Here is a 10418-nt window from a genome sequence, read left to right as displayed (position 1 = left end):
TCTGTGCTGCCTTCAAGGACCCTCGTAATATATACCACCATAGGCTTTTTCCACTTGAATGGCCCAACAGGTCAGCGGGAAACTACTTGTAGATCCGTTAATGTGGCTTAAAAAGGGGAACTTTTGCACCGTTTTAAGTAAGCCTTGTAATTAAATGTCTTTCTTATTAGTACATTTATTTTTGTTTCAACTAATCACAAGACCACTTAAACCTTGAGAACATCGTTAATTACCTGGGTAAAGATCATTTTGAATTTTAAACATCAAATTTTCTTTATTTAATTATTAAAACCAACATTTTAAAAAACACAATGCCCGTGTAAAAACCTTAAAGCCTGTTTCCCCCATCGTTACAAAGATACAAGTTTTCATTTAAAAAAAACGTACGAATAAAATAAGAAGTCTTACTTGTTACCACCTAATAAGATTATATTTAAGATTTATGCTCATCTGTCCTTAATCAACTAATTTATTTATCTGATATACCGGTAATAATTCAAAATCATCATATGAGAATTTCATTTATGAAAGTAAGTAAACAAAGCGATAAATAATTTTTTTGAGTAGATAAAAATACCCATTTATTTAACAGAATAACTTTATTTTTCTCACATTTGTTTGAGCCAGAACATCATGTGGAACATCTGTTTTATCCTTATTAATTTGATAAATCTTTGCATTAAATAAATATACTATTTTGTGTTTATATCTACAGCAGATCGGAACATGTACACCATTTCCTTTTTTTTTACATAATTAGTTAATAAAGTCGTGCCTCGAATACAGATTGGGACACAGCAGTTAAACTTTTTGTCAGTTTGGAAACAGTCCCTTTTCCTTTTCCTCTTTCAAACGAAGTATAACATCTGAACATCTGCTGAATAATCTCCTTCTTGTGCAGTAACTTTACACATGAAATGTGTAAAGTTACTGCACAAGAAGGAGATTCTCAAATGACATGTCAAGAATCAGTAAATGATTTGCCGAAGCATTTTCACTAAACTTAAGTGACTTTTCTATCTATAGGCAAATATATCTATACTTTGTAATGTGTTTTAACTTTTTGTGTATCTGAAACAATCATTAAAGTGTATTTTAACTTGGATGCTGTTTTTAAAAAAAAATATATCATTTATTTCTAAAAAGGGAAAGAAATTACTACAGTATATCAGAATGCTTATGCATGGTAACAAGAAAAAATACAATTGCCCAAAAAAAAAATTCTCATAAGACCCACCTGCATACCAGTCACAACAAGGGACATGAATTAAACGTTATATGGTTTAAGAATAGCAACGTGTGGTGTAATGTTTTAACTCATTTCTGGTAATGCTCTTCATGAATCAGAAGTTTTCAGCTGAATGATCATCACTGTTGCGTCACTGTCCACTACACCATGACTAAGAGTCACACTTTAGCAGCAGGATCACTGAGATAAAACATCAGAACATTATATGTTCTATTTCAGCTCAGCTACATCACAATTTTTTTTTTTTAAATGTGTGATTTTTTTTTTTATAATATCACTCCGACAACTAAAAAGGAATCTATTATTTTAAATTTATCCACAAGAGGGCGCTAATTGTTTGACGACCTTCATACTAATGGAGTGATGGGGATTTCAAAGTTCATGCCACAAACAAACAACACATGAAATATTGTAGTTTTCACACAGAAAATCCACCATAAAGCTTTGATTTGAGAGTGCCAATGCGCAGAACACCCTTAAACACTCCTATTTATAAATGTCTTGACCAAAAACTATTGCAAAAGGTCTACAAGTTTGGAAACATCCTGAGATCAGCACACTGTTGTTGTTTCTATTTGTATTTTAGATCACTGCAACCTGGTCTAAAGCCTATACATCAATCTGCATCTAAATTGGTCCTCATAACTTGACCCAAACACGGAAGGTTTAATTCACAAAATAGTAATATTGTTGTTTTTTTTTCAATCATCTTCTAAACCCATTTTGTCCCTTTCTGGGTCACGGGGCTTCCGGAGCCTATCCTGGCCACTCGTGGGCGAAGGCAGAGGACATCCTGGACAGCCAGTCTGTCGCAGGGCCACAGATCACACACCCCTGCACACTCACATTCACACCTCTAGGGACAATTTACAGCAACCATTTAACCTAGGAAGCATGTTTTTGGACGGTGGGAGGAAGCCGAAGACCCCGGAGAGAACCCACACATGCATGGGGAGAACAACATTGTTTCTATCATTAGAAAATACCATAACATACATTGGTGATCCTGAGTGAACACACTGACAGCATCAAGCAGAGGGAAATGTAAATGTCCTTCCCTCAGAGAAATATATAAAATAAAAAACACATTGTTACATTTTAATGTAGTTTAATGAAGTTACAACCATTTCATTATATTGAAATGATTCAAATGTAAATAATTCTTATCCCAGTCTGGTCTGATCACCTTGTTTTAACTGCATTTATACCACAAATAGCACAGCAAAGAAAAACAAGAGTTCTCTGTTTACAGTGTGACTGAAGGGTGACAGGAGAAAACCCTCTTTTAGCAAGAAGCAACTTTCCTCAGAAACAGAATTATAACGAACAGCTTTCTGCACCAATAATATAATTATGTGTGGATGTAAATGTAAGGAGTCTGTCTGTGACCGCCACTACAGAAAACTTTATTATTTTTTATCCCAAAAGTCTCTTGGAGGCACATGATTTGTTGTTCTTTAATCAATGTTGTTTTTAGGTCAAATGTAAAAAGAAAATCAAATCAAGCAAAAATACATTTTTCCTCCAAATTAAATATAACAACAATAAAAAACTCATTAAAAACTATGTGATAAAAGGTTTTTGTTTTCTACAGAAGTGAGAAATATTCAGAAAAATGTTATTAGCATTTAACTCTATTACACCTATGAGAAAAAAGAAACAAGAGCATTAAAACGTTTATTTTAGGTGGTGTTCCTTTGACTTCTTTTCACTGAGAAAAATTCTGACATATTCTAAATTTTAGAAACTAAAGTGGTTTTTCTTGTATCAGGACATCAGTATAATTTGAAAACTTTTGCAGATAGGAAAACAGTGTTTCTCTCATAAATGTACAGTATAATACCAAAAGTATTCACTCATCACCTGCCTTGCCTCACATGTGAACCAAGGTGCCATCCCATTCATAGAGTTCAATATAATGTTGACTCACCTTTTGCAGCTATTACAACTTCAACTCTTCTGGGAAGGCTGTCCACAATGTTGAGGAGTGTGTTCATAGGAATTTTTTACTGTTCTTCCAAAAGTGATGTATGTGGAGAAGGCCTGGCTCTCAGTCTCCGCTCTAATTCATTCCAAAGGTGTTCTATCGTGTTCAGGCCAGTCAAGTTCATCCACACCAGACTCTGTCGTCCATGTCTTTAAGGGCCTTGCTTTGTGCACTGGTGCAGAGTCATGTTTGAAGAGGAAGAGGCCCGCTCCAAACCCGTTCCCACAAGGTTGGGAGCATGGAATTGTCCAAAATGTTTGGGCATCCTGAAGCATTTAGAGTTCCTTTCACTGGAACTAAGTCCTTGCCCAAGTTCTAAAAACAACCCCACACCATAGTTCCTCCTCAATCAAATTTCGCTCTTAGCACAATGCAGTCGAAAATGTACCGTTCTACTGGAAACCTCCAAATCCAGACGCGTCCATCAGGTTGCCAGATGGGAAAGCTTGATTCTTCACTCCAGAAGGCGTCTCCACTAATCAAGAGTCCAGTGGCAGAATGATTTACACCACTGTACCCTTTTCACTCTTTTCCTTCAGATTGTAATTTACCTGTATCAAACATTTTTGTAATTTTAAATTTGTTCGATATGAAAAACAAACTTACCTGAAGGCCTAATGTGTTTGATGACTGTTATTATATAACTCAATAAAAGAGATTACACTAGGTATGTTTTTTTTTGGTGGAGCAGTCATTCTTTGTGCTCGTTCTTTCTTTTTACACTCATTTTTGTGTTCCTTATTATTATCATTATTATTAATAAATATTATCATTGTTGCTATTGTTGTATTTTTTGTTTTCAGCGTTTTTGGCAGTTAAAAAAAAACTTTATCACACATTATGCCATTTTACAGAGATTCACATTCCTGTATGCAATAAGAGAAGAATTTAAAGTATCAAGTACACATCTATATAAAACAAAAATAGAAATGGAAATAGAAATAAGTTTTTTGGAGTACTTTTTTTTCAGCTTTATTGAACATAAAATTAAAGTACAAAACACAACATCAAGTAAGCAAATAGATCATCAGCCGCAACAACCAATGCCATAATACCAAACTTATTCAACCACAGCAAGAAATAAACGTAGCAGAAACACATTCAAAATAGAGCTTGCTGGTAGGAAAATAGAGTATCTTAAAATATATAAAAAGAGTACAAAAAATTAATAATATATACAATAGAAAGTTTTCTTGGAAGAGGGGATAAATATCAAACAAAAAAGCACAAATTGTTCCAGTGTTACTTGCTTTTTTTTAATGTACTCATATAATTGACACATTTTTTGGGAGTAAATTCGATCTCACGGTGCGGTGGAAGTGACGTCACAGCCTTTTGCTATGCTATTGGCCGAATGCCCTGTCGATCACGATGCATTGTGCAGCGGAAGGGGCGGGGTAGTGTGTCAGCGAGGAGGGGGACTGCTGCGGGATTATCATGGCGGGATGCATGAAAATGACAAACGGTTTTGTCTCAGAGAGTTCCAAATGTCTCATTTTTATCGTCACTTTTATTATTTTACCCGAAGCTACACTCCAGAATACAGGTAAGAATTTGGTTACAACACAGAGAAAGTAACCGTGTGTCAACAGACAACTTTTAAACTTAAGCTAATGTTAGCCATTGTTTAATTTAACGTCATTTTTTGAACACGATTATTTTTTTAAACATTTTTTTTTCGCTGTCGGTGAATGCTTATAGTTCAGTGATGTTTGTGTGAGTTCGTATCGATATTTAATGCTGTTTGATCTTGTTTACCTTTCTTTTGTGGCTTTGTTTATCACCTGAACGCTTAGTTTGACCCCTCCTTAATTCTGCTGCTGTATTTAATGATAAAAAATTGGTTTAAAAAAAAAAGACGTTTTTTAACATGCAACAACTTGTCTGATTGTTAACTAGCTAAACACAAATGTTTAAACATGTTTAAATTTCCTTTCTGATTTTAGCCTTTTACTTTTCATTATAAGGATGCAGATCTTGAACAGCCTCCATAAACTAATTTTTAACAGAATATTTCTGTATCTCTATGGAGATGCACCACTAAACCAATTTATTAACTCTTTCCTTTAACCTTTACCATTATTAAAGTGTGTAAAACCCTTAAAATTTTAATCCTAAAAACACAATTTATTCTTCAAAAATCACTAATACTGGAAGTGGATTCCAGCTGGTGTGCAGTTAGTTTCTTGGATTTGTGATGTTGTAAAACAACATTAACTCCTTTAGTACCTTTTTGCCTTTTGGATTTGTTTTCTGTAAAATACCCCAATCAAATTATCATTATTTACATAGGGTCAGGAATTAAACTACAGACCTTTAGGGAATAGAATGCATTTCTAATCAAACCTGTTGAGATCTTTGTGATTGTGTGTCTTTTTTTTTAAAGAAGCTAATATTCATGTGTGTGTGTGTGGGTGTGGGTGTGGGTGTGTGTAATATCTCTAACATTAGGGGACCAAATGATTCTTATGATTACTTATCTTTACTGATAACACCGGTAAGAGATCGTATTTTAAGAAATATCTGGGTTATTAAATTTTTGCACATGAACTAAAACCTTTCAGTGATCAGAACCTTGACCACGTTCCTGCTTTTATAAATGAACACAAGCTCATATCTCCATTTAAATGTCTTATGTAATGAACACTTTGTTTAATTGAACAATAGTGTAACTTTTAAGATTAAAATACAGCTTTAGAACCCCCCCCCCTCCCAATAACAAGTATCAAAAAACGGTAATACATTTACATAAGGGCAGTTAGATCACTTAGTGGTAGCTAAAGATGCTTGGGAATGAACTGTCTTGTATGGTGCAAAATTCCACTATGACTATAACATAAGCAGGCATATGCATAGCTAAATAATCTAGTTGACACACTGTGGTTTTTGTTATTTCTTCTCAAAAGTGGTGATTATTTTAAAAGATGTGTTGGAGTGTTGTAAGAGCATAACTCACGTATTTGATTGTCAAACTCAGGGAATAAGTATGCAGTCACTGATTTGCATGACGGAGAGGAGCTCGTCAAGTCAGGACCTGACTGGTTCTGCTACAAAAACTCGATTGTTCCCACCTGGAGGCAAACCTGGACAAGAATTCAGGTCAGTTATGACACTTTACCACAGGAACTGTTGTCTTCCTTTTTGTTTAGGATGTTCTTGAACTTGAAATTTCCATTTATCTGCATTTGCTTTCTAACAGGGGTTTTAGTTTGCACCAGAGGGAGGATGCATAAATCCCAAATGAGGAATTAGACTCTATATCTTAAATTCAATTTTTGCATTATTGCTATTACACACTTTACTAACTAAAAATATAATCTTGATTGCATAAATAAACCTGTAGGAGGTAACTATATCAATGTATTTTAAGTTCATTTAGTCAAGATATTTGGAAAGACTAACGTTTCGATGTATTTGTTTAGCGTGGATACTTTTTAATATAAAAAGTTAACATTTTCTGCTTCTTGTTTTTAGTTTTCGTGCAGTAATAAACCATGTAGACATTCTTTGATTTTTTTCAATAAAATCTCAATTAAGATGTAAGATAAAAAAAACACAAAAAAGGCAAACTAAAGGATTTTGAGGGAAGTGTTAAAAAGATTTTCCAAGATGCTACATCAAGTTTTTATTTTTAGCCCTGCCTTTACATTACAGTAAAATAATTACAAGTCTGAGATGATATGAGACGGCATTAGAGAAGCACTTCTAAAGGAGCTGCTAGTTGAGAAGGACAGATGCACTGTGGATTGAACAATTTAGTATTTCTCTGAAATGCTCAAAACATAAACAATTGTTCATCTGAGACCAAGCTGTGGACCCAGAACTTTTCATCGGTCAAATAGAAGAATTTTACAGTACTTTTAGCTAACAAGAAGTCTGGAAAGCCATTGCCATGGCAACAAAAGGGGCACACCAATAACAGTGCATTGAAATATCAGAATGATATTAGATCTTCCCATGCAATGGCAGCTTTTCAGTCTAAATTACTTTAAAGTCACTCAGACCTTAAAAATCTGTCTTATCTCTTCAATTATTCTTCTGCTGTGTTTCATATAAAGCATTTTGCGAGTGTTTTCTCAAATTTAGATCTTTAACAAAGACCGGTGTATTCCCAAACTACTGGCATGTCATCCAGCCATCTCCGCCTGGGTTGATTTAACTTTCTCTTGCCGTAGATGTTTCCTTTCTTTGTTAAACCCCTCAGATTAATAAGATGTATTTTGAAACATCCGTTTTGGACACAAACTTGTGAAGTAAGATTTTCTGACAGATACGCCTAAATGAGGACCATTACTGAGGTTAAAATGGCCAGATTTTAACCTCGGAGCACTGAAACAGGCTAACGTCCCCTTTGAAAAAACACCACAAGGGTAAAAGCCAATTCAGATTGAGCTTCCTAGAGCTTAGGCCTTGCAGGCAAAACTGCAGTTTTTAGGTTTGATTGTTTGTTTCTGACAGGTGAAAGTTTGGAGCTCCAAGGTATTCAGGTTGGAGACAGTGGAAGGTGAGGAGGAGCTGCAGGAGCTGGAGCGCTTCAGTCTGTGGAGCTGGTTTCAGAGCTTGTTGCGGGAGCAGCACAATGAAACCACGATTAATATCAGTCTGTTCAAGAAGAAGATTTGCTTCAAGGTCGATCCATCTGAAAACACTCCGTACACTGTCAAACCCACCCGCAGTAAGTTCCAAACGAGAACCACAAATTTAATTTGATTTTTTCTCCTGAACTGCATCTATTACAACAATCTCCATCTGCTTCTTATCCAGCCTGGTGATTTATTTGTCAGAATTCCATCCAACACTCCTCAGATCAGTAGGGTGTTGGGATGGACCACAGAATGGCATGTTGGTATTAACATATAACACGTGCTCACTGTGCTTTCTTTCTTTCAGGGTTTGATATCTACCTGTTTTTGGTGTTTCTCTGTGGGGTTCTGCTGTTTGTTTTTGCAGACTCGCTCAGCAGGTATTTGTTATTCTAAACCAACGTCCTACTATTGCATTTGTAGAAAAAGCACAAGTGTTATTAACTGTATATTTCTTCTTGTTGTGTGAAGGAGTCAAGTGTTTTTCTACTCGGCTGGTATGAGCACAGGCATGTTTGCATCTCTCATAGTGCTGTTTTTTATTCTGGCACGCTTTTTGCCAAAGGTAAATTCATCAATTCTATGAGAATGTCAATTATTGAAAGCACTTTGGTCATTTGAGTGGATTGTTATCACAGTTTGGGTTTCCTTTCTTGCAGAAAAGTCCCTTTTACATTCTGATCGTTGGCGGCTGGTCCTTTTCCTTGTATGCCATCCAGCTGGTCTGCAGGAACCTCAGCACAATCCTGCGAGAACACTGGCATCTAGTCTTAGGTACAGACACCTATTCAACAGTAACTGAACTTGTTTGGATTCATAAAGGCCAGTTGCTCCAATCATCATAGCTAACAGGCATTTGTCATGTGAAGAGTAAACTAGAAAACCATATAGAAATTAAATCAAAACTGTAAAGTCGACCCTTACTCAGGAAAAAAAGCGTTAGAACATCAGAAATCATTTAGAAATGTATCAATAAATCTAATGTGTAAAGATCTTTGAAAGTAAGTTGGCTGTTTCTTCCAGGTTATGTGGTGGTGGTGGGATTCATCTGTTTTGCCGTCTGCTATCGCTACGGTCCTCTGGTGGACGACAAAAGCATAAATATCCTGTCGTGGACACTGCAGCTGATCGGTCTGCTTCTGATCTACCTGGGGATTCAGCTTTACCAAGTTGCCTTCGCCATCATTGTAGCAGCTTTGCTCGCCAAAAACCTGGAGTACCCTGTCTCTCTGGCAGTAGCAGCTTGGAGGTATGCACTTCTGGAACATTACCAGTAGGTGGCAGAAGAGTGCAGGTAAAACAGAAAATCTGTAGGGCAGCACCAGCTCAAGTTACACCTAAATTAAAAAAAAAAATCTCTTTTTATGGTAGAGAACTGTTTAAAAACGTCTTTCTGCTTTTAAGGATCTAATTGTCTCAAATATTTACCAGCAGTGTCTAACCTTAAAAAAAATGTAGTTTTGTCCGTAGGAAAATAAAGGGACGTTTTTATTGGAAGCCACAACCTCGTCGCCTGTTGACTGAGGAAGAGTATCAGAGGGAGGGAGAGGAAGAGACTCGGCTCGCTCTGGAGGAGCTCCGTAAATACTGTAACAGTCCAGAATTCAGTCCGTGGAAGACGGTGTCCAGGCTTCAGTCCCCTAAAAGGTAATTAAAAAATATTTAACCACATTTTTAGTTTTTTAGAAATAGCAATTCCTGCTGATTCAATATAACTCACTCAAGAGGGATTTTAGTTTCCACTAAATCCCTTTTTGTTTGTATTGTATTAGTTTAAACCTGCGGGATCACGACGACATGTCAGCAGGGTGGAGAAAGAGCAGCTAATGCAAAGTCCTTCCTAGAATTGGAATCTTTAGACATTTTTGTAAATATGGTTAAAACATTACGGAAATTGTAATATTGGAAAAAAAAATTGGTGAGAGAACTGTATATTCTTAAATATCTGTTTCCCAACTTGCAGGTTTGCAGATTTTGTTGAAGGATCTCCTCATTTGATGTCAAACGAGGTGTCTGTTCACGCACAGGAATATGACTTTTTGGAAGATGACTTTTTCGACACAGATGATGAAGAAGAGCCTGAGTTTGTATCAAAACAGGAGTGAAAAAGCCCAGAATTTGCAGCATGCAAAATCAAATACTAATTTTATATTGAAACGGTCTTGGGGAAAGTATTTTTTTTATAAATATTTGCAAATACTGACAGCTTACAGAAACTGGATTTTATTCAAACTTAAACCATTTTTGTATCCAAAGAGAAAGGATCAGAGTCAGGGGTATGCAAATCGATTTGCTTAGTATTTATTGATTGCACAACAGGTGTTTTAAACCAAGAGCAGAAATATTCTAAAGAAGACCCCTTGGTTCTGTGTTCTCCCTTGAGTGTCCTTGGCTTTTTCTATCATATTTCTGTTGTAGAACTTCTTTGGTTTCAGTCAGGCATTTGGGTTTCTAACCCACTGAACCCTCCATGCAGCTGCAGTTCATCTTTTTCAGGGAAATGTCTGTTTTTTTTCTATTTTATTGGTCATACCAATGGATTATCTGTGTATTTTGATTAAAAATGTCTGTAATTAAGTGCCGACACTGTTTCAGCATC

The 10418-nt window shown here is 35.9% G+C and overlaps 1 protein-coding gene across 2 annotated transcripts; it reads left to right on the top strand.

The window, feature by feature from the left end:
• The first annotated feature begins 4630 nt into the window (after nucleotides 1-4630).
• On the top strand, nucleotides 4631-10403 carry LOC101173940 (nuclear envelope integral membrane protein 1). 2 transcript variants are annotated; one of them, XM_023956819.1, is made up of 9 exons: nucleotides 4631-4782; nucleotides 6214-6335; nucleotides 7695-7911; nucleotides 8127-8199; nucleotides 8291-8384; nucleotides 8479-8593; nucleotides 8843-9068; nucleotides 9278-9466; nucleotides 9592-9776. In XM_023956819.1, the coding sequence occupies exons 1-9, from the start codon at nucleotides 4674-4676 to the stop codon at nucleotides 9644-9646; spliced, it is 1200 nt and encodes a 399-aa protein (XP_023812587.1). In that variant the 5' UTR covers nucleotides 4631-4673; the 3' UTR covers nucleotides 9647-9776. The 2 variants fall into 2 exon arrangements, with proteins under 2 accessions (XP_023812587.1, XP_011475832.1); XM_011477530.3 differs by lacking the exon at nucleotides 9592-9776 and adding an exon at nucleotides 9783-10403 and having other exon boundaries at nucleotides 4633-4782.
• Nucleotides 10404-10418: the final 15 nt, after the last annotated feature.

This window comes from Oryzias latipes, chromosome 7 (assembly GCF_002234675.1).
Source record: "Oryzias latipes chromosome 7, ASM223467v1".
Taxonomy (NCBI): Eukaryota; Metazoa; Chordata; class Actinopteri; order Beloniformes; family Adrianichthyidae; genus Oryzias; species Oryzias latipes.
Note: the sequence above shows the minus strand (reverse complement) of the source record. Positions and strands in the feature narration are given on the sequence as shown.

Coding starts and splice junctions, on each gene's coding strand:
- LOC101173940 (XM_011477530.3), top strand. CDS start 4,674: ATGGCGGGATGCATGAAAATGACAAACGGTTTTGTCTCAGAGAGTTCC. Junction 7,912..8,126: donor CACTGTCAAACCCACCCGCA/GTAAGTTCCAAA, acceptor TCTTTCTTTCAG/GGTTTGATATCTACCTGTTT. Junction 9,467..9,782: donor AGGCTTCAGTCCCCTAAAAG/GTAATTAAAAAA, acceptor CCCAACTTGCAG/GTTTGCAGATTTTGTTGAAG.